The sequence below is a fragment of the Canis lupus genome, chromosome 3 (genome assembly GCF_048164855.1).
Source record: "Canis lupus baileyi chromosome 3, mCanLup2.hap1, whole genome shotgun sequence".
Taxonomy (NCBI): Eukaryota; Metazoa; Chordata; class Mammalia; order Carnivora; family Canidae; genus Canis; species Canis lupus.
In genome coordinates this window covers 48,638,116-48,665,386 of record NC_132840.1, presented here as the reverse complement: position 1 = coordinate 48,665,386, position 27,271 = coordinate 48,638,116, and the positions used below count along the sequence as shown (strand labels likewise).

At 38.1% G+C, this 27,271-nt stretch overlaps 1 protein-coding gene and 1 long non-coding RNA gene across 10 annotated transcripts in view; one reads left to right on the top strand and one right to left on the bottom strand.

Annotated features, from left to right (window-relative positions):
* The window catches only part of ULK2 (unc-51 like autophagy activating kinase 2), an 82,465-nt gene that overhangs the window by 38,209 nt on the left and 16,985 nt on the right, over positions 1–27,271 (top strand). For all 9 annotated transcript variants that reach the window (XM_072820962.1, XM_072820964.1, XM_072820963.1 and 6 more), the window contains 7 exons: positions 7,471–7,531; positions 15,602–15,739; positions 19,543–19,688; positions 21,612–21,692; positions 23,417–23,703; positions 24,973–25,160; positions 25,761–25,864. In XM_072820962.1, the coding sequence (XP_072677063.1) occupies positions 7,471–7,531; positions 15,602–15,739; positions 19,543–19,688; positions 21,612–21,692; positions 23,417–23,703; positions 24,973–25,160; positions 25,761–25,864 (1,005 nt within the window). The remainder of the gene's footprint in view (positions 1–7,470; positions 7,532–15,601; positions 15,740–19,542; positions 19,689–21,611; positions 21,693–23,416; positions 23,704–24,972; positions 25,161–25,760; positions 25,865–27,271) is intronic.
* LOC140630545 (uncharacterized) lies at positions 19,973–21,080 on the bottom strand. Its single transcript, XR_012028278.1, has 3 exons — positions 20,852–21,080; positions 20,636–20,772; positions 19,973–20,129 (listed from the first exon to the last, which is right to left on the bottom strand). It is a non-coding gene; the product is annotated as an uncharacterized lncRNA (long non-coding RNA).

The window sequence follows — 27,271 nt, the reverse complement described above, 5'->3', positions numbered from 1 at the left end:
ATGTTTTTTTTAAAGGTTTTAAAGGTTTCATTTATATATATATTTTTTGGTTTTTTATTTTAAAGGTTTCATTTATATATTTATTTTTTTTAAAGATTTTATTTATTTAGAGAGAGTAAGAGCAAGTGAGGGGAGGGGCAGAAGGAGAGGGAGAGAGAATCCCAAGCAGACTTCCTGCTGAGCTCTGAGCCTAACATGGGGCTCGATCTCATGACACCGTGATCATAATCTGAGCTGAAATCAGGAGTTGAACTCTCAACTGACTGAGCCACCCAGGCACCCCCAATTTTTTTTTTTTTTAAGATTTTATTTATCTATTCATGAGAGACACACACACACACACACAGAAGCAGAGACACAGGCAGAGGGAGGAGCAGGCTCCATGCAGGGAACCCTATGTGGGACTCGATCCCAGGACTCCAGGACCACGCCCTGGGCTGAAGGTAGGTGCCAAACCGCTGAGCCACCCAGGGATCCCTCAAGATTTTTTTTTTGGAGCAGTTTTAGGTTTATAACAAAATTGAGAGGAAGGTACAGGTTTCCCACACAACCCCTGCCCCCCCCATTCTCAACATCATTCACCAGAATAGTACATTTGTTATTGAGGATAAACCTACATTGACACATCACAATCATCCATTGTCCAAAGTCTTAGAATTCATTCTTACTGTACGTTCTGTGGGTTTGGAGAACGGTATAATGACATATAGCTATCATTATAATGTACAGAGCATTTTCACTGCCCTAAAAATTCTCTGTGCTCCCCACCTACCCCTTGGAAACCACTGATCTTTTTGCTGTCTCTATAGTTTGTACCACAGTTTATCCATTTACCTATTGAAGGACATTTTTATTTTTTCCAATTTTTGACAATTAAGAATAAAGTTACTATAAACATGTTTATACAGGTCTCTGTGTGGACGTATGTGTGCAGCTCCTTTGGATAATCACCAAGGAGCATGCATGACTGCTGGCTGGTATGGTAACAGCATGTTTAGTTTTATAAGAAGACACCAAACTCTTACAAAGTGGCTGTACCGTTTTGCATTCCCACCAGCAATGGATGGGAGTTCCTGTTGCTCTATATCATCAGCACTTGGTGATGTCAGTGCTCCAGGGTGGGCTGTTCTAATAGATGTGCAATGGTATCTCATTGTTGTTTTAATTTGCATTTCTCTGATGACATGTGATCAACATCTTTTCATGTGATTATTCACCATCCATATGTCTTCTTTGGTGAGGTGTCTGTTAAGATCTTTGACATCCCAGTTTTTAATTGGGTTGTATGTTATCTTATTGTTGAGTTTTAAGGGTTCTTTGTATATTTCAGATAACAGTCCTTTATCAGATGTGTCTTTTGCAAATATCTTTGTTCCGTCTATGGCTTATATTCCATTCTCTTGATACTGTCTTTCACGGAGCAGTTGTTTTTAATTTTAATAAGTTAATTATTAAATTTAATGATCAAATCATTTAAATGAATTTATTTCTTTTATGGATTGTGTTTTTGGTGTTGGTATCATGATACCCAAGAACCTCCAGGTTTTCTCCTATGTTATCTTCTACAGTACTTGCAGTATTTTTCTTTTACATTTAGATCTGTGCCCCATTTTAAGTTAATCTTTTCGAAAGGTCTGTATCTCAGTGATTTTTTTTTCTTGGTCTGTGGATGTCTAGTTGTTCCAGCATCATTTTTTTTTCTTTCAGCATCATTTGTGGAAGATTGCCTCTGCTCCATTATATTATCTTTACTCCTGTCAAAGATCAGTTGACTATATTTTTGGGGGTCTCTTTCTGATCTCCCTGTTCTGTTCCACTGATCTATTTGTTCTTTTGCCAATACAACACGGTCTTGATTACTGTAGTTTTATATTAAGTCTTGAAGTTGAATAGTGTCAGTCTTTTGTCCTTCTCCATCAATATTCTGTTGGCTTTTATGGGTCCTTTGCCTCTCCATTTAAGCTTTAGAATTAGTTTGTCGCTATTCATAAAATTAACTTCCTGGAATTGTCATTGGGATTGTAGTGAATCTTTAGATTAAGTTGGGAAGAACTGAAATGTTGACAATATTGAGTCTTCCTATCCAGACATAGAGTGTCTCTCCATTTATTTGGTTCTTCTTTGATTTCATTCATCAGAGTTTTGTAGTTTTCCTCATATAGATCATATATGAATTTTGCTAGATTTATACCTAAATATTTCATTTTGGGGGTGCTACATATAAATGGTGTTTTTAATTTCAAATTTTAATTGTTTATTATTAAGATACAGAAAAGCAATTTACTTTTTAAATATTAACCTTGTATCCTGAAATCTTGCTTTCATCACTTAATAATTCCAGGAGGTTTTTTGTCAATTCTTTCAGATTTTTTTACATAATTGCATCATCTGTGAACAATAATTTTTTGTTTACCTTCCCATGCTGTATACCTTTCGTTTCCTTTTCTTAAATTAATGCATGAATGCATTAATAAGGACTTCCATGCAGTGTTGAAAAGGAGTGGTGAAAGAGAACATCCTTCACAGATTATATGAAATTGTAATAACCACAGTCAATAAAAAAAATTAGTGGAAGAAAAAAAAAGAAATGAGAGAGGACATCCTTATATTTTTACCTAATTTTAGTGGGAAAGCTTGAAGCTTCTCACCATTTAGTATGATGTTAGCAGTAGCTTTTTGTAGATATTCTTTATCAAACCATTCCTAGTTTACTGTGAGCTTTTATCATAAATAAAAAATGGATTTTGTCCATTGCTTTTGGATTTTGTCAAATGCTTTTTCTGTGATTTTCCTTTTTAGTGTATTAATGTGATAGATTACGTTGTTTTAGAATGTTGTGCCAACCTTGTATATGTGAGATAAATCCCATTTGGTCCTGTTTTTTTTTTTTTTATTAAAGATTTTATTTATTCATGAGAGACACAGAGAGAGAGAAAGAGGCAGAGACACAGGCAGAAGGAGAAGCAGGCTTCATGTAGGGAACCCGATGTCGGACCCCGATCCCAGGACTCCAGGATCACGCCCTGGGCCGAAGGCAGGCGCTAAACTTCTGAGCCACCTAGGGATCCCCTGGTCATGGTTTATAAATCTTTTTATTCATTGCTGGATTCAGTTTGCTAATATTTTGTTGGAGATTTTTGCATCTGTGTTCATGAGAAATATTGGTCTGTAGACTTGTATGTCTTTTTCTGGTGTTGGTATGAGGGTAATGATGGCCTCAGAGAATGAGTTAAGAAATATTCTCTCTGCTTCTATCCTCTGAAAGAGATAGAAAATAGAGATTTGGTATAATCCCTCCTTAAATGTTTGGTAGAATTCACCAGAGAACTAATCTGGGCCTGGTGCTTTCTATTTTAGAAGGTTATTAATTATTGATTCAATTTCTTTAATAGATATAGACATATACTCAAAATACCTGTTTCTTCCTGAGTGAGTTTTGGCAGATTAGGTCTTTCATAGAATTGGTCCATTCATCTAGGCTATCAAATTTGTGGTCATAGAGTTGTTCATAGTATTCCTGTATTATTTTTCTGTAATTTGAAAATGATCTGCCTAGGTGTAATTGTTTTTGAGCACTTATCCTGCTTGGAGTTCTCTGAGCTTCATGAATCTGTGGCTTGGTGTCTGGTTTCATTTAGGGAAAATCTCAGTCGTTTCCAATACTCCCCTCTGTTCCTTTTATTTTCTCTTCTCTTTCTGGTAATCCCATTACACATGTTACACCTTGTGTAGTTGTCCCACAGACCTTAGATCTTCTGTTGTCTTTTAAAAAATAAATCTTTGTTTTTTTTCTCTTTGTTTTGCAGTTTTTGAGGATTCTGTGGTTATGTTTTCTAGTTCAGAGCTTCTTTCCTCAGCTGTGTCCAGTCTACTAATGAGCCTATCAAAGGCATTCTTCATTTCCTTCACAGTGTTTTTTATTCTCTAGCATTCCTTTGTGGTTCATTGCTAGGATTTCCATCTCTCTTCTTACTTTGCTCATTTGTTCTAACAAGCTGTCTACCTTTTCCACTAGGGCCCTTAGCATATTAATCATAGTTGTTTTAAATTTTCAGGCTGATAATTCTAACATCCCTGCATGTCTGGTTCTGATGCTCGCCTTGTCTCTTCAAACTAGGTTTTTTGCCTGTTTGTATGCCCTGTGACTTTTACTTGATAGTCAGACATGATGACTATCATGGGTAAAGGAACTGCTGTAAGTAGACTTGTTGGTGCTGTGGTGGTGGGGTGTAGGAGGAGGGAAGTAGTGTTCTATAGTCCTGTGATGAGGTCTCATCTCAGTCTCTGGTCTATGGACTCACCAGTGTTTCCCAGTTTCTTTCTCCTGCCTTAGGTGAGACAGGATGGCTCTGGGGTCTCCCTGCCCCGAGCTCAGTTAGGTGGGAGCTTAATTCCAGCAGAGAAAGCTCTGATTAAGTGGTTTCCCCTGAGGGCAAGCCTTGTTAGACCAGAAGCAAGAGGGGATTGTTCTCCACCGTTAACTGTGAGCATCTGAATTCCCCAAGATCAATCTGACCATATTATGAGCTACCTCTGCGCAGATCCTGCTGGAATCTTTAACTCTGAGAGTTGTCCGTAGTAATCCTCCAGCAAATTGCCAACCACAGTTCATGTTTTTCTGCCATGGCTGTGGTTTCCTCCAGCCTTCTGCTAGTGAGTCTCTTTGCAGATGAACCACAACTCCCTGTGTTTGCCTGTCTGTCTCTCTTATCCTGGGGCATCAGCTTGCCTTTGTCCACCTCTGTCTTTTAGATCCAAGAAAAATTGGTGATTTTTCAGTCTGTTCAGCTTACTTGTTAGGGTAGAATGGCGACTTCCAAGCTGCTTACATGTGAAACCGGGACCCCGAAGTCCCCACGTAAGATCTTTAATACTATTTAAAAGTAGTAATAAGACAAACCTGAATACATGCCTCTGACTTTCTTTTCTCTTTTGTCTGAGTTTATATTTGTTTTGTTTTATTGCTCTAAGTTTAGGGAAATTTCCTTGATGTTTTCTTTTATTGAGTTTATTGAGTTTCATTTTATGTCCTCATATTTTTAATTGTTAGAAGTATTATTCTTATTTTAGAGTGCAATATTTTATCTCTGAGGACATTAATTACATACATATATTTTTAAACTTTTCTCTGGAAAATATTTCTTTTTTATCTCTCCCAGGTTGTTTTGGAGTCTGGTTTTCAGATTATAAATTCCTTCCTTGGATGTTTGGTAATTGTTGTCTACTCATAATTAAGAATGGAAAATTAGAACGATGTTTGAAAGCCTCCTGTGTAGTGGGTCTTAAGGACAGTGAGTCTACACTGGTGATTTATTATATATTTGGCTTCTGTTTTGGAGGGCTGCTCACATCTTCTGGAGAAGACTCCCTTATACCACATTGGGGAAACTTCTCTTGGCTAAGGATTCTGTCTTCTTGGGTTTCCTAGGTTAAATAATGCTTCAATCAACTTTGTAACTTCTAAATTTTGTGGCTGTTAATTTGTCTATTCTTTTCTTCCTTGTGAATTTAGGCTCTTCTCTTTTCTCTCCTTCCCTAATATGGTATCATATAAAAATAACCATATAATTAACTAAAACCATTTAAAATCTTTTTATGGGGGCTGCCTGGTTGACTCAGTCAATAGAGTGTGTTACTCTTGATCTCAGGGTCAATAGTTCAAGCTCCACATTGGGGGTGGAGCCTACTTAAAAAAAAAATCTTTTTGTGGGTCTTTTTGTCCTTAGGGTAATCCCCATTAGGAATATCCAATCAATTTACTGAGCTTTAAAGTCACTTGAAAGTGACCCTTCTGCTGATAACATTGACAAGTTGATACATAGTTATGTATGACAAAACATGATAAATATTTTGCTTCATTTTGCTTTTGATTCCTAGGGATACTTTTTTCTTTTTGATTTGATTTTGTTTCATACTTATGTATGGCTCCAAACTCAAAGCTACAAAATGAAGTACACTTAGTGAAATGTAGCCCCAATCCCTGCCCCATCTACCTTGTTCCCTCTGTTACCATGTCAGGAGATACTCTCTTTAAAATCGATACCTTCCTTCCTGACTTCTCTTTATTCTCTTACTCTGATTTATTTTCCTTTATATACATTTTAAAATATTTTGTTTGTTTTTAGAGAGCGAGAGAGCATGGAGCCTGATGCAGGGCTCGACCCCATAACCCCAAGATCATGACCTGAGCTGAAATCAAGAGTTGAATGCTTAACCGACTAAGCAACTGAGGCACCCCTATTTTCCTTTATATTTCTCATCATGCCTGCTGCTGTTACCTTCTTTCATTACTAGAATGGAAGCTTCATGAGAGTAGGGACTTGAGATGTGTTAAAATAAATGCATTCCTCAATTCTTATTAAGGGCCATTTAGAGAGATATTTGTGTTTGGAGGGTCCCCCCCTTTTAAGTATAGTTTAGCGGTATAACCTATACTTTTATTTTTTTTTAGTTTATATTATTTGGTCAACATTGCTATTTATATCAACACATTAATTATGCCTTTACAGCCATTTAAAATCATACAGACAATGTGATATAGTGGAAATATCAGTAACAAGAATGAGGTGCCCCTGCATTCTGAGCTCAGCTCTGTTCCTATATATAGATGATACAGGAGTAGATGAAGATGGCCTATGGCATGTGCTACTGTGTTTGAGAGGCCCCAGGTTCCATTACGTCTTGTTCAACAACCCAGACAAGACAGGAAAGTGTTATGCAGGATGGGGGTGCTCCAACATTGGGGTGAACTAGACTTTGTTTATAGTCATTTGTGCTAGAATGTGACATGTGTGTTCCTAAAATATACCACTCTCTGAAAAAAATTGTTCAATAAAAACCAGAGTTTATGGGCAAATTGGACTTAGGGGCATAACACTCAAAACGTTGGTGAGTGATGTTGTCAAAAGGAACATGATAAAAATGTTAGCACAATTTTTACTGTGCATGTTAAATGGTGAAGAAATACATAACATTGAAATAAATAGAACCCTTTACCTTGAAAAGACCAGATGTGTGTTTATAGGAGTGGGCGCCAAAGGGTTGTAGCCTGTGAATTCAGCTGAGTGCAGTGTTTTCAGAGTTTATACTCATGGTTTTTTTATTTTTTTAAATTTTTTTTTAATTTTTTTATTTATGATAGTCACAGAGAGAGAGAGAGAGAGAGAGAGAGAGGCAGAGACATAGGCAGAGGGAGAAGCAGGCTCCATGCACCGGGAGCCCGACGTGGGATTCGATCCCGGGTCTCCAGGATCGCGCCCTGGGCCAAAGGCAAGCACTAAACCGCTGCGCCACCCAGGGATCCCTTTACTCATGGTTTTTAACCTGCTTTTACTCATGGAGGAAATTGCAACATAGGCAGGTGGTAAATCTGTGTTGTCCTCAGAGTTTTCCTAATAATGTTGGAACAATTTACATTTTTTAAGCAGGTGGAAGAGCAGAACTGATGGTATTTTTCTCTTTCTCCTTTAGATGATATGCCAATGGGGACTGCTGGCAGACGTGCTTCAAATGAGTTTTTGGTGTGTGGAGGGTATGTTTATAAGTATATTAAAAGATTTTTCATATTTTGTTTTTTGTGAGTAAAGTTATGGAACTTTGACCATGTTTCTGATTCTAAAGTTTATTCTGTTTCACAATTGGTCATTTCTTTTTTAAAAGTTTAAATTGTAGTAAAAAGCACATGAAATCTGTTGTCTTCACCCTTTTTAAGTTTACAGTTCAGTAGCATTAAGTATATTCACAATTTTGTGCAACCCATCTCCAGAACTTTTTCATCTTGCAAAATGAAAACTCAGTACTCATTATGTAATTATTAGCACACCCCATTTCTCCCACCTCTAGGCACTGGTAACCACTGTTCTACTTTCACTATGAATTTGACTTATACCTCATATAAATAGAATATACAATATATGTCTTCTCGTGACTGGCATAGTTCAAGGTTCATCCACGTTGTAGCATTTGTCAGAATTTCCTTTTTAAGGCTGAACCATATTCCATTCTATATAATATATATATACTGTGTTTTGCTTATCCATTCATCTGTTGACGGACAATTGGATTTCTTCTACTTCTTGGCTCTTGTGCATAATTCTGTTATAAATATGAATGTGCAGATATTTATTTGAGACTCTGATTTCAATTATTTTGGGTATATACCCAATATTGGGGTTGCTGAATCATGTGGTATTTCTACTTTTAATTTTCTGAGGAGCTGCCATACTGTTTTCCATAGTGGTTGTACCATTTTACATTCCTACCAACAGTATGGGAGGGTTCCAGTTTCTCTAGATCTTTAGCAACGCTTGTTATTTCTGGTTTGTTTGTTTGTTTCTGATAATAACCATCTTAATGGGTGTGAGGTGATATCTCATTGTGGTTTTGATTTGCAATTCTCTGATTAGTGGTTTTGAGTGTCTTTTCATATACTTATTGGCCATTTGTATATCATTTGTTGTTGAGTTATAGTTTGTTATATATTTTGGATATTAACCCTTTATCAGATACATGATTTACAGATATTTTCTCCCATTTCAAAGATTGTCTTTCCACTCTGTTGATGTGTCTTTTGAGTGTAGAAGTTTTAGAATTTGATGTAGTCTTATTTGTCTATTTTTTGCTCTGTTGTCTGTTCAGGAAATCATTGCCTAATCCAGTGTCATGAAACTTTTTTCCTATGTTTTCTTCTAGGAGTTAATATGGTTTTGGGTCTTATATTTAGCTCTTTAATCCATGTTGAGTTCGTTTTTGTATATTGTATAAGGTAAGGGTCCAGCTGCATTCTTTGCATGTGGATGTCTAGTTTTCACAGCACCATTTGCTAAAGAGACTGTCTTTTCCCATCAAGCAGTGTTGACATCCTTGTCGAAGATCATTTGTCCATATATGCAAGGGTATGTTTCTGAGCTGTCTATTCCATTCTGTTGGTCTCTATGTCTGTAGTTATGCTAAGCACATTGTTTTGATTACTGTAGATTTGAAGTCAGGAAGTATGAAACCTACTATTTTGTTTTTCTTGTCCAAAATTGTTTTGACTATTCTTTTCCAAAATTGTTGTGACTATTCAGGGTCCTTGCAGATTACATATGAGTTTCTGGGGATAGGTTTTTTTCTATCTGCAAAAAATGCCATAGAGATTTTGGTAGAGATGACACTGATCTGTATAGATCACTTTAGGTGGTATTGACATCTTAACAGTACTAAATCTTCTAGTTGATAAAGACGGGGTATCTTTTTAAGTTTTTTCCAGCAGTTGTACTTTTCAACATATAAATCTTTTTATATGTTGTTACTTTCAACATATAAATCTTTTTAAGTTTTTTCCAGCAGTTATACTTTTCAACATATAAATCTTTTACCTTCTTGGTTAGACTTATTTGTATTTTATCTTTTTGATATTATTGTACATGGCATTGTTTTCTCAATTTCCTTTTTGCATTGTTCATTGTTAGTATATGGAAATGCTACTTATATCTGTGTGTTGGTTTCATATCCTGCAACTTTGCTGAATGTATTATTTTTTTTAAAGATTTTATTTATTCATGAGAGACATAGAGGGAAAAGCAGGCTCCTTACAGGAAGCCCGATCCAGGGCTCGATCCCTGGACCTGGGATCACACCCTGAGCTGAAGGCAGATGCTCAACTGCTGAGCCACCCAGGCATTCCTGAATGTATTAGTTCTAATGGCTTTTTGTGTGTGAACTCATTTGGATTTTCTACATTTAAGATCATGTTATCCATGAACAGAAATAATTTTACTTTTCCCATTCCAATTTGAATGCCTTTTATTTCTTTTTCTTGCCTAATTGCTCTGGCTAGGAATTCTATGTTGAATAGAAGTGGTGAGGGCAGGCATCCTTGTCTTGTTCCTGATTATAGAGGAAAGGCTTTCAGTCTTTAACCAGCGAGTATGATGTTATGGGTTTTTATATATGGTGTTTATTATATCGAGGTAATTTTTTTCTATTCCTAGTTTTTAAAATGCTTTTTTATCATTAAAGGATGTTGGGATTTTATCAAATGCTTTTTCTGCATGAATTGAGATGGCCATGTGATTTTTGTCCTTCATTCCATTAATGCAGGGTATATTATAAATCACATTTGGTCATGGTATTTTGCATCAAATTTCATCAGGGAAATTGTTCTGTTTTTTTTTTTTTTTTTTTTTTTTTTGTATCTGTGTGTGGCTTTGATATTAGGGTAATGCTGAACTCATTGAAGATGTTCAGGAGTGTTTCCTCGTCTAGTATGTTGGAACAGTTTGAGAAGTGTTGATGTTAATTCTTTAAATGTTTGGTAGAATTCACCCGTGAAACCATCTGGTCTTGGATTTTTGTTATTGTTAGGAGGTTTTTGAATACTGATCCCATTTCCTTACTAGTTATGGATCTGTTTAGATTTTTCTCTTCATCATCCAGTCTTGGTAGGCTATCTGTTTATAGAAATGTATCCATTTCTTCTAGGTTACCCAATTTGTTCATAGTATTCTCTTACAGTCCTTTTTATTTCTGTGACATTAGTTGTCATGTTCTTTCTTTTATTTCTGATTTTGAGTCTTCTCTTTTTTTTTTAGTTAATCTACCTGTCAGTTTTGTTGATTTTTTTAAAATGCCAACTCTTTGATTTTTTTTCTATTTTCTCAATTTTGTTTATCTGCACTAATTTATTTATTTGGAGAGAGAGAGCATGAGTATGAGTTGGGGGAGGGATAGAGGGAGAGAACTTTAAGCAGACTTCCCTGCTAAGTGCAGAGCCCAACACAGGGTTTGATCTCACAATCCATGAGATTACTATCTGAGCCAAAAGCAAGAGTTGGATGCCCAACTGACTGAGCCACCCAGGCGCGCCTAGTTTGTACTTTTTCTAATTTGAGGGGTAAAGTTAAGTTTTTGATTTGAGGATTTTTTTTTTATGTGAGCATTTACAGCCATAAAAGTCCATCTTACCACTACTTTCCCTATTTCCATAAATTTTGGTATATTGTGTTCACATTTTTTTCTCAATATTTTAAAATTTATTTTGTGATTTCTTTTTTGACCTATTGTTTAAGAGTATGTTGTTTAGTTTCTATGTATTTGTGGATTTTCTAGTTTTCCTTCTGTTGATGTCTAGTTTCTATCCATTTTGATTGGAAAAGATGCTTTGTATGATTTCAGTCTTTTAAAATTTCTTAATATTTGTTTTGTAGCCTAATATACGGTCTGTCCTGGAGAATATTTCATGTGCACTTAAGAAAAGCATGTGTTGTTCTGTTGGTGGTGGGAGGAATATTCTGTATATGTCTACTAGATCCATTTGGTCTAGAATGTTGTTCAAGCCCTGTTTCTTTATTGCTTGTTCATCTGGCTCTTCTGTCCATTATTGAAAGTGGAGTATTACATTGTTCAGCTGTTATTGTGGAATTGTTTATATCTCCCTTCAGTTCTGTCAATATCTGCTTCATGTATTTGGGAGCACTGATGTTTAGTGCATAGATATTTATAATTGTTACATTTTGTTGGTTAATTGATCCTTTAATTGTGTCCTTTTTTGTCTTTTATAACAATGATTGACTGAAAGTCTCTTTTGTCTGATACTAATATTGCCACTTCTGCTCTCTTTTGGTTACCATTTGTCTGGAATATCTATTTTTTTTTTAAAGATTTATTTATTTTAGAGAAAGCTTGGGGCGGGGAAGAAGGAGAGAGAATCTTAAGCAGGCTCCCTGCTGGGCACAGAGCCTGACATGGTACTCCATCTCACATGAGATCCACGACCCTGGGATCATAACCTGAGCTGAAACCAAGAGTTAAATGCTCAGCTGACTGCACCACCAGGGCGCTCCTGGGATATCTTTTTCCATCCTTGTACTTTCAGCCTAATAGGGGAGGATTTGTTATTGCTACTTTGTTAGTTTTACATATGTCTGTGGCTTTTTTGTAGGTTTTCTCTTATTATCCTTCTCTGTGTTTTGTTGATCTTGCTGTAGTGACATGCTTTGATTCTCATTTCCTATTGTGTATATTCTATAGATATATTCTTTATGGTTACTTTGGGACTACCTAAAATATCTTAAAAGTTACAACAATTCCTTTTAAACTGATAACTTCAATTGCATACAAAAACTCTGCTCCTATAGAGAGCATACCTGCCCTATGTTATTGATGTCACAGATTGCTTATGAGTTCCTAATAGTAACATAGATTTATAGGTTCTTTTGGTGCTTTTGTCTCTTAGATTATTATTATTTTTTAAAGATTTTGTTTATTTATTCATGAGAGACACAGAGAAAGAGAGGCAGAGACATAGGCAGAGGGAGAAGCAGGCTCCATGCAGGAAGCTGGATGTGGGACTCCATCCCAGAACGCCGGGATCACGCCCTGAGCTGAAGGCAAACGCTCAACTGCTGAGCTACCCAGGCATCCTTGTCTCTTAGATTCTATATAAAAATTGGGGCATTCTGGTCTTAAAAGAGAGGGGGAAATAGTGATAGCAGAACTAAATAACAACTCTGAAAGGTTGTCTTCTGTCATCAGTCTGTTTCCCTCTACTTTGAGAACAGCGTGTCCCAAATGGGAGCTGCTCTTTCAGTCTACTTCCAGGGGTTATGGGAGGGAGTGTAGAAAGGGGTTCAGAGAGAGGTATTATTTTGAAAAGAATAATATAGTCTACCACAAGATGTTAAGTGCATGTGGAGACAAATTATTAAAAATACATTAAAATATGCTGTATGCAAAATTAAAATGGTTCAGTGCAGGTACAAGACCTTCTTTGCAGAGCCATTAAAATTTTGTATTTCCATGTCCCAATAACTATCATCTTATATGCCAGTCTTTGTAATGTTAGTGGTAGTATACCTCGTTCTTTCCTTAGAACCTCACTTTTATTGAAATTATTATTATTATTATTTTTTAAAGATTTTATTTATTTATTCATAGAGACAGAGAGAGAGAGGCAGAGACACAGGCAGAGGGAGAAGCAGGCATCATACAGAGAGCCTGACGTGGGACTCAATCCAGGGTCTCCAAGATCACGCCCTGGGCTGCAGGCTGTGCTAAACCGCTGCGCCACTGGGGCTGCCCTTATTGAAATTATTTTGAAATATTTATCTTTGTAGGAAATTCTCTGACCTCCAGACAAAAATGATTCATTTCAGTAAAATAAAAGTCTGTTGTATTGTGGACAGACTGCTCAGTCTTTCTGGTATTCCACGCAGGTCAAAGACAACTTTCCACATGGAGAATCCTCTGAACTGCTGCACCTACTGGAGATGGAAAGGATGTGCTGGAGACTCAGGGCATACATACAATGACCTTCCCTCTCCTCTCCTTGGGCTTAGGGAGTCAAGTAATGGTTGAATTGTGTTATTAATATAAAGCTAGACAGAAAAGTGGCTGTAGTGGTCTTTACTAGCAGGAGCTCTGGGAATTTTTCCAGGGAAGACTTTGTAGATGAGCAAGTCTGCTTGAAGGTTCTGTCCAGAGACGGAGACCACATTTATAGAACACCTGCCATGGCTATTCATCTTCTCACCTGCTGAGAGAGGATTGCTTGAGATTCTCCGAGAGAGGTGTTTTGAATTATGTATGAAGCTGCTGAGTTTACTTCTTAGAGTAGTTTTATTATGTTCTAATTTCCCTTTGGTGATTAACAAGTACAGGAAAAATATTAGAAGTTGACAATGTATATGTAAAAAAAAATTCCCAGATGTACTTCACCAACAATTTACTTACTCACTGAATTGAGACAGTAGAAAAGTGATGTCTCTTCATTCACATTCTGATCCTTGATGGCTGTGCTGGTTGTTCTCTTATCAAGAAATTTAGCTTCTAAGGCCTTTGTGTGCGCTGGGTTACAGGCATCAGAGATAGTGAAGTCTCATAAAGCTGTTTAGTTTCCAGTAGTAGAAGTTTTTTGTTTATTTTAATTTTCAGGTTATGGGTCAACTTCATAATCAGGTATATATATATATTAAAATCACAAATCATTGCATTTAAAAGATACTTAATGTTACACTTGACACTAATAACATCATGTGTCGACTATACTTCAATATAGAAGGATGGATGGATGGATAGATGGATGGATAAATAAATACATGAAACTTAATGGCAATTACCTAAATGAAAAATAGAGCTTATAGACTAAAAGCTAGAAACAATAGTACTGACTATAGTGTGGTTAGCACTAAAGATTTAGTTTTCTTGCAAGATGAGAAGTCAAAATAAATAGTTGTTGCCTTCATTTCTGTGGCTCAAGGAAGTTGTCTCCAATTCTTTTGGCCTGTTCTTCATGGGTTAAAAGTAGCTGCTGAAGCTCCAGCAAGTATACCCATGTTCTGGGTAGGAGGAAAGAGGGAGAATAGATAGATTTCCATTTACATCTCATTAACCAAGAAAGGTATATGACCACACCCATGGCTGCAAAGGAGTCTGGGATGTGTCATAATTTCACTGAGCAAATCACCACCTTCCATAAAATTTGAGTTCTGCTAGTAAGAAAGACTGGGTGAATGGGTATGGAGGAAAGCAACTAAGAGCTTTATTATGGATCAGATTTTCTTTTTATTTAAATATGAAATACTCTAATGGTTCAAAAAGCTCTAAAGTGACACTATAGAAGATAATCATACTGTTTGTTAGATAAGTAGACCTACAATCTCTTTATATTTGTAATGTTGTAATTTGAGAAAAAGTGTTAGACTCGTGTGGCTTTTTTAGTATGATAGAAGGGCAGGGGGATCCCCGGGTGGCTCAGCGGTTTAGCGCCTGCCTTCGGCCCAGGGCGTGATCCTGGAGTCCTGGGATCGAGTCCCGAGTCGGGCTTCCTGCATGGAGCCTGCTTCTCCCTCTGCCTGTGTCTCTGCCTCTCTCTCTATATATATCTATCATGAATAAATAAATAAAATCTTTTAAAAAAAAAAAAAAAAAAGGAAAGGCAGAAGAATGAAATAAATCATCTTTTTTTTAAGGTCCAGTATTGTCCCTGATGTTTTTTGTTAGTTTGTAAATTGAATTGAAAGGACACATTATTTTTAAATTTATGAAAAGCAAGGAAAGAGGCTATTACAGAAACCCAATACTAACACTTTAGCATGTGGACTTTAGATCAGTAATGTGCTTTGAGAATTGTACAGTGTTATATTCAGTCTTTTTTTTTTTTTTTTATTCAGTCTTTTTAAAAGTCAGAGTTCTTTGGGAATGCTTACTGCATTCATGCTTTTGTAAACATTCCAGTCATCTTTGCTCTTGAACTTCCTGTTCTTTTACCCAGCATATTTTCCTAGAAATATTTTTTCCCTCACATAATAATGAATAGCAGAATGTGAGCAGATGAAACTGAGTTTTGCCAACCTACAGACTTTTCCTATTGTTGTAGAGGAATGTTTTTCCAGATCTTGTTATAATTCTTTGTCTTCAACATGCCTATGAATGCCTGAAGAGTTCTTTAAATGACTAATGTGATTTTTTGGCCTTATTTTTGAGATGATTGTTTTTTATTCACGTGGAAGTGATCATTTGGCTTCTTCTAAAATTTTCTCTAAATATCACCAAGGTATCAAATGAAAGAAAAACAGTCTTACTTGGATGTCTTTTCTTTTTCAATAAATTATGGTTGCAGGCAGTGCCAGCCTACTGTGTCACCTCACAGTGAAACAGCACCAATTCCAGTTCCTACTCAGATACGGAATTATCAGCGCATAGAGCAGAACCTTACATCTACTGCCAGCTCTGGCACAAATCTACATGGTTCTCCAAGGTGAGTATTTTTTCTTTTCCCTTTTAAAAATTTTGTTGTTATTGAAAGATCTATTGTTTCCATGGCTGACATAATCTCTTACATGTGTATATAATGAACAGGTACAAAACTGAATAATAAAAACTTTTGTAATGCATCTATTGAACTAAGCTATTTAAGCTTAGCTGGATAATAATAGTGTGATATGTATATATGATAATTCTTAAGAATTAAGGAAGAACTTGTTAAAGAAAATGAAATCTCACCAGTTATAGCAGATCATTTACATATTATTTATTTCCTCCACATCCTGAAACCCCACTAATGTAGTAAGAACAAAAAGGTCTAAGTCCACAAAGACAAGGAAAATAAAGAATATCTGCTCAGCAGGTGAAAGGTTTCAGCACACTTCTGGAAAACTGAAGGAAGATGAAAGAGGGGTGCCTGCTGTAGGAGGACGGGTGTCAGAGTGCTCCACAGTGCTCCCGAGACCCAGGTCCCACAGAGTTCAGAGAGGGCAGGGATGCAAGTGAGGCATAAGGCTGAAAACAAAAGTACAATCTGGACAAAGAAAAGAAAACTTATTTCAAAAATGTTTATTTTTTTGCCCTTAGAAGTAGGTTAGAGACTGCATCCATAATCAGAACAAAATGCTTTTGAAAACAATCAAAATCAAAAAGACCTCTTGGACATTGCAAAATGTAACTGAAATAAAAATAAATGTTGGAAGACAAAGTTGAGGCCATATGTGAAATAGATGAATCAAATAGGGAAGACAGAAACTATGAATAAAAATTATTCAAGTGTTAATGTAGGCATTCCAGAGAGAACAAGTAAAATGTTGAAGAAGAAAATATCCAGGAAATAATCAAGAAAAAGTTTTCTTGGAGAATACAAGATTTTAGATTAAAAGGTCCCACCAAATTCATAGTTCAATGAATGGAAAAAGATTCACAGTATCTCATAGGATGAGATGAAAACTCATGAGAGTTTCTATAAAGGACATTTTGATAATATCTGTGAAAATTATTAATGCATATATCTTTTGAATCCAGCACTTTAACTTCTGGTAACTTGTTCTGTAGATACACAGTCCTTGCCTGTGTACGAAGTTCCATATATTATACAGGTTGTTAATTGCTATAATAGCAGAGGATGAGAAATAAGCCAAGTGCCCACGAGTAAGTGACTAAATTATGAACATCCATCTATGACAGTGGAACGCCTTCCATAAAGAGGAAGGAAGCTCTGTATGCACTGAAGTAGAAAATTTCCCAAGGTATATTATAAAATGAAAAAAGCAAATTGATAGCAGAATTAGCAGTGGCGTTCAAAGTGTGGTTTGTGTGTGGCTCCCTTTCAAAAGCTCCATAAGGTCAAAAGTGTTTTCATAATGATATTGGGACACTGTTTGCTTTTTTCTCACTATGTTGACACATGCACTAATGGTGCAAAAGCAGCGATGTGCAAACTGCTGGTGCCTTAAAATGCATCAAGGTAGTGGCACTCAACTGCGTGGTGATTTTTCATATCTTTTACCACCACACATTAGTGGTACCAAGGAATGTGTTTAACAAACCGGTAAAAGTTACTATTTCTCTTTGAAAATCACAACCTTAAGTGGCTTGTGGGCATAGAGCCCTTTTGGCAAACATTGGAGTAGTTCTCTTAAGGAGAAGCACTTGTATGATTGTTCTAGTTGCAAGTTGAACTAGCTCCTTTTTTCATGGAACACCATTTTTTTTTAAAGATTTTATTTATTTATTCATGAGAGAAACAGAGAGAGAGAGAGGCAGAGACACAAGCAGAGGGAGAAGCAGGCTCCATGCAGGGAGCCTGACGTGGGACTCGATCCCGGGTCTCCAGGATCACACCCTGGGCTTAAGGTGGCACTAAACTGCTGAGCCACCCCGGCTGCCCGAAACACCATTTTTTCATGAAAGAACAACTGAGCTATAGGTTGTGGGCATCGGCAGCCATTTCGTTGAAAATGAACTAAGTCTGCCTAGTAAACAAGTGACATAAAATTTGAGCTCTAGAGCAAAAATTAGAATTTTTAAAAACCTGTATTCACCACTGAGATCTTGACAGCTTCTGTTAGGTTTTGGTTTTGGTTTTGGTTTTTTTTTTGTATTTTTTTTTATTGGAGTTCTATTTGCCAACATATAGCATAACACCCCATGCTCATCCCATCAAGTGCCCCCCTCAGTGCCTGTCACCCAGTCACCCCATCCCCCCCACCCACCTCTCTTTCCACTTCCCTTTGTTCGTTTCCCAGAGTTAGGTGTCTCTCATGTTCTGTCACCCTCGCTGATATTCTGTTAGGTCTTCATGGTCATTTCTGTTAAGATTTGTGGTGATATCTTGGTATGGATGAGACTTTTTGATATTATATGATGTGGTTGGTCATTTTGGAATATCTGCATAACTCATGCAACCAACATTTTTCAAAATACCAAATGTTTAAAAATCCTGTATAGGTAAAAGATCCAGTCCAAATACAAGATTTGCAAAAGATTAGAGCCTAATGTAATAGAGTACAAAATTTCATTGGCATGGTTTCAGATTCCACATTGCAACTATTCTTTTAGAAATTTCTGAGTCTTGGGATCCCTGGGTGGCTCAGTGGTTTAGCACCTGCCTTTGGCCCAGGGCCTGATCCTGGAGTCTTGGGATCGATTCCCACATTGGGCTCCCCGCATGGAGCCTTGCTTCTCCCTCTGCCTGTGTCTCTGCCTCTCTGCCCCTCTCTCTGTGTCTCTCATTAATAAATAAATGAAATCTTAAAAAAAAAAAAAAAGAAGAAAGAAATTTCTGAGTCTTGATGTAATATCAAAGACGAGTGTCACAAATATCTGAAAAGGCTACCAAAATATTCCTTCTTTTTCTGGTTACATATCTGTGTAAGGCTGGATTTTCTTCATGTGCATTCCCCCATATATTGTGCTATATAAAAGATTGAATGCAGAAACAATTCTGAGTATATGTCATCTATTGAGCCACACATTAGAGAGATTTACAAAAATATAAAACCGTGTCATACTTCTCATGAATTTATTTTGTTTGGAAGATATAATTAATCTTCATAATCTTACATTATGTGTAATAAGATTATTACTTTTAATGAATTATTAATTACCAATTTTTTTCAGTTTTAACTTCTCATACAGTAAATACCAGTAGATATAAATTTCATAAATAAAAACTCTGGGATAGGGTGCCTGGGGGCCTCAGTTGGTTAAGTGTCCAACTCTTTATTTCAGCTCAGGTCGTGATCTCAAGCCCTATGTTGGGCTCTGTGCTGGGCGTGGAACCTGCTTAAGATTCTCTTTCTTTCTCTCTCTCTGCCCCTCCACCACCATCTCTCTCCTTAAAAATAAACAACAAAAATCTGTGGGATATTCAGTAATTTTAAGAGTATAAAGGGAACCTAAAATTTAAAAAAAATTTGAAAATAGTTGGTATAGTATATATTACCTTTGTTAAAATAAGATGAAAATAAGATTATATTTTCAGCTTGTTTGCTTGTATATGAATTAAGGAATTCTGGAAGGATATATTAGAAACTAGAAATAGTGGTAACCTTTGGAATAGAATTGAGGGAGTGTCAAGAATTAGGCAGACAAAAAAAAAGAGACAGACAATACAAGGATGGGAGATGGGAGGGAGACTTCACGCCATATAATTTTATACATTTTATATTTGTTCCATGTGACTGTATTATATATTTTTAAAAATTCTACTCCATGGTATGTTGTTATGAAGTTTTAGAAAAAAAGGACGAGAGTCCCAGAATATGCCAATAATTTTATTTTTCTTTTCAGATCTACAGTGGTACGAAGGTCTAACACCAGTCCTATGGGCTTCCTCCGGCTGGGATCTTGCTCCCCAGCACCAGCAGACACAGTACAGACAGTTGGACGAAGACTCTCCACTGGGTCTTCCAGGCCTTACTCACCCTCCCCCTTGGGTAAGGAGTAAAGCTGTTTTCAACTTTTTTTTCATTATGACAAATCTGACATGACACTACACTCTCTTTAGGAACATTGGCTCACAGCAGTGAGTCTCAGCTGATGGGGAGCCATATCCTACCCCTCCAAATCTCTGCCTTACTCCCGACCCCCACCTGAGCATCTCTATACACATTTGTTGGGACCTCTATTGGAAATATAATAATATAAATGGATCCTACGGATAAAAAGTATCTCCATTGGGTTTGGGCCCCGAACGCACAAAATCAGAAACCTTAGATTAAAGTATGTTAAACACTTACCCTTTTTACCACTCAGATTTATGAGGATTCAAAGACAGTAGTGTACAACGGCTCTGGCTTCTGCCCATCAGGGGCCTTCCAGCTCTGGGAGGAGGATGGTGACATGCAGTCTAGGCTTTTCTTTCTCTCCTGGAAAGTCTGCACAGCACAAGGGGAATGCCAGAACAAGCAGTGCAATAGCAGCAACAACAAAAACCCAACCAAACAGAAAAACGAACCTTAGACCACATCTTTAGTGAAACTGAGAGACAAAGGAAATGCTCCAACTTCAGAATACATGCAAGAGAGGCCAAAGCAGCTGAGATTGCAGAATCTGTGAGAGATAGCACTGGTGTGGGGGCATAGAGCAGGAGTGCAGAGAGAACCCAGGGCAGTGGACCTCAAACTTGCCCTCCCCATGTATGTGAGTATACACACACACACACACACAAACACACACACACATTTTTATGTATGTTTTACTTCTAAAAGAAGAGCCCTCCGCCCTCAGGCAGAACTGCTGAGTAAGAGTAGGGGAATGTGAAGAAACTTCAGGAGAGGCAGAGTGAGAAGAATTGAAGTATGCCCAGTAGCCCTGATTCAAGAAGCCAAAAAACCAAAAACCATAATGATAATGTTTTTAAAAATGTGTATCACTACCTCACCTGTTGCAGTGGCTTTGAAGCTGTGTTTTAGCTGGAAAAATCTCCTGGGAGCAAAATCCTGGTCGTCCCTCAGCCTCTAGCAGCTCCCATGGCACCTCAGGGTCCCCAGAGATAGGGTTCAGGCCTTAATCCTTGCACTGGAAGAAAGGGTGCCCCCTTGGGATCTAACCTTTGCCTGCATACTTAACCACTTGGTGGCCTCTTGTTTTTACAGACCTATGTCTCCTGTCTGCTTAAACTTCCCCGGGCTCTCCCAGCTCTTCCTCTTGTTGGTTTGGGCTCTCAGAGGTAGCTGCAGAGACATGCCAGAGTCACTGGGGAGGCCCCTGTGATGAACATGGGGGGTAAGGTGAGAGGGAGGAGTCTGAGGGAGCCCCTTCAGACCACTTGCAGCTCTGACCCCTCTAAGGGGAAGAGGAACGTAGGAGGAGTGGGCACTGGAGCCTTGACTAGAGTAGAATTCTAAGAATGTTTTGGTGAGGCCCAAGGAGTGTCCTGGAGCACTCAATTGTCCATATCCTCTGACCTGCTTGAACTAGTGGTTCTGCCCATATGCAGCCATTGGCTGTGAGCAGCCTTGGGGAGCAGGCCTTGGCAGGAGCATCAGAAACATAATGGATGCAGCAAGACAGCGGCTGGGCTGTCCATCACCTATGTCCCTGAAGTTCCATGAGCCTCAAACACAACCAGCTCTTTGTACTTCTCTCTTAAGTGGCATACCTGTTACAGGCCTCAGTTTGTTTACGTGGCTTTCTTTCCTGGTGATCCTTTTTCAGGGCAGATTATATGGTTCTTTTGATTGTAGTGTGTCCAGCCCCCAGTACATCAGTCCTCAGTAAGTGCCAGCTGCAATAAACCTTTGCTCATCAAATTTTGTAAACTACAATGTGCTATGAGGTTTGTACATGTGCTCCCTGTTTGCATTCTTCCCAGTTTTGAATCACCTCTCCTTCCTTTCCCTGTTTCCCGCTCATAGTTGGGACCATTCCTGAGCAGTTTAGTCAGTGCTGCTGTGGGCATCCTCAGGGTCATGAATCCAGGAGTAGAAACTCATCAGGTAGGAGATATATTTGGTATATTAATAATTTTAATCCTGTTATAAGTAGGTTTGGGTTATGTTTTTCTACTCTTCTCAAAGGAATAAAACTGATACAAAATATTCTGTTGTCCTACTTTTTAGAATCTTGGTCTGTTTTAGCATATTATATAGTTAATCAAATATCTCCTTTTGGGTATCTGATTCTTTTATGAAAATAAGTCTTGGGAATTAAGTAACTGAGCTAAAAATTCATAGATAATGAAAATCAATCTAGAAAGGGAAATTTCATTCCTTTAATTAATACTATTCTTGGTAAGAGCAACCAGTTAGCATGAGATAAACAAGAAATATAGAAGTTTATTTACTTTATTCTTTTTATTTTTTAATTTTAGTTTTTTTATATTTTATTTATTTATTCATGAGAAACACACAGAGAGAGGCAGAGACACAGGCAGAGGGAGAAGCAGGCACCATGCGGGGACCCTGATGTGGGACTCGATCCCAGAACCACAGGATCACGACCTGAGCCGAAGGCAGACGCTCAACCACTGAGCCACCCAGGATTCCCAAGTTTATTTGCTTTAATGTAAAATATATATACTCCTGAAAAGATCTGTGCAAATCACACTGTTATAAGTCAAATTTTATTATATGTGCATTTGAGGAGTTGGCCAATTAAAGGAATCCTGTGTCACTGAGAAAAGCACTTAGTTTTTCATATTTCATGTTTCCCTAAAAATCTTCAATAACTTTTTCCAGATTTATAACATTTTGCTACTAATTTTATTTGTGTGTGCATATTTATATGCATATATACGTATACACACATGGCAGAACCCAGTTCTGAAATATTAAATACCAGATTTAGGATGAGATTAAGCTAGGAGTGGTTAGTAGCAAAAGCTCCGATTTCATTTTTGGGAAGATTATGGTTATAGGTCCTTACCATTATTAGTGGTAATTTGTCATGCAAGAAGCTCCAAAGAATTTGTAACTGGAGCTCCAGCCTTACTTAGTAGACCTGAAGATGGCAATAACAAAGTTTGTGTGGGGGAATTCTCTTGCTGTTGCCAGCTGTTCACCAGATCAAGAGCCTATTTCTAGGGCTTTTAATATGGTGTCCCCTTAAAAGGCAACAGTATCTGTGGACAGGTGTTTTCTTTGTAGAGAATATGGACACTTTAGGTTAAAATGAATTTCATTAATGAAACTGATAAAAATGAATAAATTATCCATATATGCTTATAACCTTTTTAGACAAGTAAAATAAAATCCCAGAAAAATGTATTATGTATTTAGATAAAAGGTTATTCTGGAAAAGTTTCTTTTAGCTGCTTATATGAGAAAAGAGAGTAATACATTAATATCCCCAAGTACATACATAAAAAATAGAAATCATTTTGTCCAGCATAGGTTTTTCTAGTTTTTATTAACTCTGGCCATTTATGATACAGTTCCCTTTTGTGCTAATCAGACCATCCAATAATCTGAGTTATCTGCTGGCTGCTGACAAAAGCAGCCAACACACCCATCACCATTACCTTCTGTCTCCTGAGAATACCAATGACAGTGTGCTTGTCGCTGTTTTGTAAAAGATGCCCCACAACAGTCTCTTGTCGGATACATAGTTTTTAAAATATTTCCTGTAGAACATGACATTCATTAGAATTCTCATTTTAAGAATTGTCTTCTCAAGTGTCTTCCCTGCATGCTGGGTTAACATGCATGCACATCCTTGGTAGGTTCTCCAGTGCCACAGGCTCAGTCACCACAGCCTCTCCTGTTGGGCGCTAGACTGCAGAGCGCCCCTACCCTCACCGACATCTACCAGAACAAGCAGAAACTCAGAAAGCAGCACTCGGACCCTGTGTGCCCATCCCATGCTGGGACTGGGTACAGCTACTCCCCCCAGCCCAGTCGGCCTGGCAGCCTTGGAACCTCTCCCACCAAGCACATGGGGTCCTCTCCTCGGAGTTCTGACTGGTTCTTTAAAACTCCTTTACCGACCATCATTGGCTCTCCTACTAAGGTGTGTTTTATTAAACTCTTTTGTTGGTGTTATGACTTTGTTAAATTACCATTTATTAAATGGAACACAGGGTGCCAGATGGTGAGCTCAGGTTCAGCAGCAGACCATAAGAGAAACTGAACTAGAGAAGTCCACTACTCACATGTCCAGGCAGAAGTATCTGGCATGCCTTGAGAGGCCTGGAGAGGCCACACAGGGATGTCAAGGCACGAGCAGACAGAGAGAGGACCTGCGGCACATACCTTTATTAGGGTCTGGGGATGGAGTGCTTTGGGGTTCCTGATCTAAAGCTGGATTGATCCATTCAAACCACAGAATGGGATTCTGGTACACATCATAGGAGTTTTATGTATGTGACACACAGAGGGAGACTTTAGACCACCAGGGGGAGTCATATCCAGAATTTAACATCTACTCGTGACGCTGCAGGCTGCTCTCCAGGGCGTGTGCTTGCCTGAGGGGCTAGTGTCAGGTTAAGGTCCCTGCGGGCCACGTGGCCACACAAAATGGATGCAGTCAGCAGTACTGTGGAGTAGCTTAGCTGGACTCTCAACAGCAGGTCGTAAACTAGTCAGTACAGTAGTCCCCCTTGTCCCCAGGGGATATGTTCCAAGCCCCTCAGTGGGTGGAATCTGGAACCACAGATAGTATGATAAAGTTTAATTTAGAAGTTAGGCACAGTAAGAGATTAATTAACAATAACTAATAAAAAAATAGAACGGTTGTAACAGTATGCCACAAGAGTTATGTGAATGTTGTCTCTCTCAAAATACCTTCTTGTGCTGTAGCCACCTTTCCTGTTGTGGGGATTGAGGTGGCAACCTCACTGCATGATGAGCTGAAATGATGTGAGTGGTGTAGGCATGTGACTGAGTGTTAGGCTATCAATGACCTCCTGATGATACATCAGAGGGAGGATCACCTGCTTCCAGATTGAGCGTGGCCACAGAAAGTGAAACCATGGATATAGGGACTACTGTACTTATGGGAAAGGTTCATGATGAGAACGGCTACAACGTAATGAGGACTTGCTATGTGCCAAGCACAGTCTAAGTACTTAACTTGCTAAATGCTTTATATACATTATCCCACTTATTCCCAAGTAAAGGAAATTGAGGCTAGAGAGTGTGAATGAACTGTCCAAGGTCACAGAGGAAGAGTCCATATGTGAATCCAGGTCTGACTTATATTCTGACTGCTGTGTCGCTCAGCCTGACAATTCTGAGTGCTGCATACATCATAGTAATCAGCTTACGTATGTTTCCTTAGACCACAGCTCCTTTCAAAATACCTAAAACTCAAGCGTCTTCCAACCTGCTAGCCTTGGTTACTCGTCATGGACCTACTGAAGGGCAATCTAAAGATGGGAATGACCCACGGGAATGCTCTCATTGTCTCTTAGTTCAAGGAAGTGAGAGGCAGAAGTCTGAGCAGCAGAACAAAGCAGTGTTTGGCAGGTAAAAGATACCATTTCCTTCCAGCTTTCTTTTTTCTTTTCTTTTTTTTTTTTTTTTTTAAGATTTTATGTATTCATGAGAGAGAGAGAGAGGCAGAGACAGGCAGAGGAATAAGCAGGCTCCCTGTGGGGAGACTAAAATGGGACTCCATCCCAGGACCCTGGGATCACACCCTGAGCTGAAGGCAAACGTTCAACCACTGAGCCACCCAGGTGTCCCCTCTTCCAGCCTTCAATGAGAAAACTGTAATAGTATATATATATTTCTATTATAAAGACAAACCAAATGAGTTTAGTAGCTGGGTTATGCCATGGGTTAATGATATGAACTGTATACATTTAGAAACTTTGAAAACCACTGGTGCTTCCTGTAACTGTGAATACAGAGCTGTAACTAAATTTCCTGAATGTTCTATGTCTGCTTTTTGTTTGGTTTATTGAAGTTCATCTTTGCCTTGAATTGTCTAGTATCTATTTTTTATCTCCTTATTCTCTGACTTCCGTTAACCCTCTTGTGGTTCGGCTGAAATCCCCCTTATTGTCTAAATGTCTGGGCTTTTAAAGTATACATTTCCATTATGAACATTATTTTTCATTCTAGATCTGTCAGTACTGGGAAATTATCAGATCAACAAGTGAAGATACCTTTAGGTGGACATCAGGGCAGCACAGACAGTTTAAATACAGAACGACCAATGGATATAGGTAAGAAAAATATGCTTTTTTCTAGGCAGGTAATTTGTTAGTATGTGCATTAATTTGCTATTATTGTTGCCATAGCACAAATGTGGTGGTTTAAAACAATAGACACTTATTATCGTGCAGGTCAGAGGCCTCTAGTGGGTCTCACTGGGCTAAGATCAGTATGTTGACAAGACTGCACTCCTTCTGGAGGCTCTAGGGGAGAATGCATTTCCTTGCCTTTTCCAGCATCTAGAGACTGCCCTCATTCCTTGGCTTGGGGGTCCTCTTCCATCTTGAAAGCTGACAATGGCCAATCTAGATTCCAACTTTCTGCATTCCTATTCTACACATTTAAAGGACCCTTGTAATTACATTGGACCCATTGGGTAATCTAGGATAATCTCTTTGTTTAAAGGTCAGGTGATAACCAATTTTGGTTCCATCTGCAACCTTATCCTTTGCCATGTAATGTAGCTTATTCACAGGTTCCAGGCGCTAAGACATGGACATCTTTGGCTAGGTTGGAGGGCAGGAGAAAGTAATTATTTTACCTATCTGCTTCTGTTGACTGTTCAGACTCTTACCCAGATTTCTTCACCCACCCCCTGCCACTTTATCTTCTTTCTCAGCACATCAAGACGGGGTGCTTGTTGAGGTATCTTGATGATCACCAGTTATGAGTTAGAAGGAATTCTGACCCAAGATTGGTTTTTATTGGTAGGCTAAAACTGCCCAAAGTTAGCTAAAAACACACGTACTCTTGAGCATTTCTTAATACAGTGAGTAGAACCTATAAAAACAAAAATAACCATAGGTCACTGAGATCCTTTGGCATTTCATAGTTGTTTCAGGGACTCTTATATCCACAGACCCACATCTAGATTACTTGGACTACTTGTCAAAAAAAAAAAAAACAAAACAAAGGGTTGGTTGTAGGCCATGACCTAGACTTGTTTAACCGGATTTTCTAGGAATGGATTCTAGGAATCTGTATTTTTAACAAACTCCCCCCATGATTATTATATACACTTAAATTATTGACTCTCCCGTTAGTGTCCAAAGAAGGAATATCTGGACCATCAAATATCTGATTGAACATGATTTCTAATCCAAAGAGAATACTCCACTCTTTCTTGTTTGCATGGTTTCTGAAGAGACGTCCAATGTAATTGTTACCCTTCTTCCTCTATAGGTGAGGTGTTTTTTCTTTGGCTTCTTTCAAGATTTTTTCTTTGTGTTTGATTCTCTGCAGTTTGAATATGATATGTGTAGGTATAATTTTTTTGGTATTCCTCTGGCGTGGTGTTTTCTGAGTTTCCTGGATCTGTGGTTTAGTTCTGTCATTAATTTTGGAAAATTCTCGGTCATTACTACTTCATATGTTTCTTCTCTTCCTTTCTCTCTTTCTTCCCCTCTGATAGTCCCATT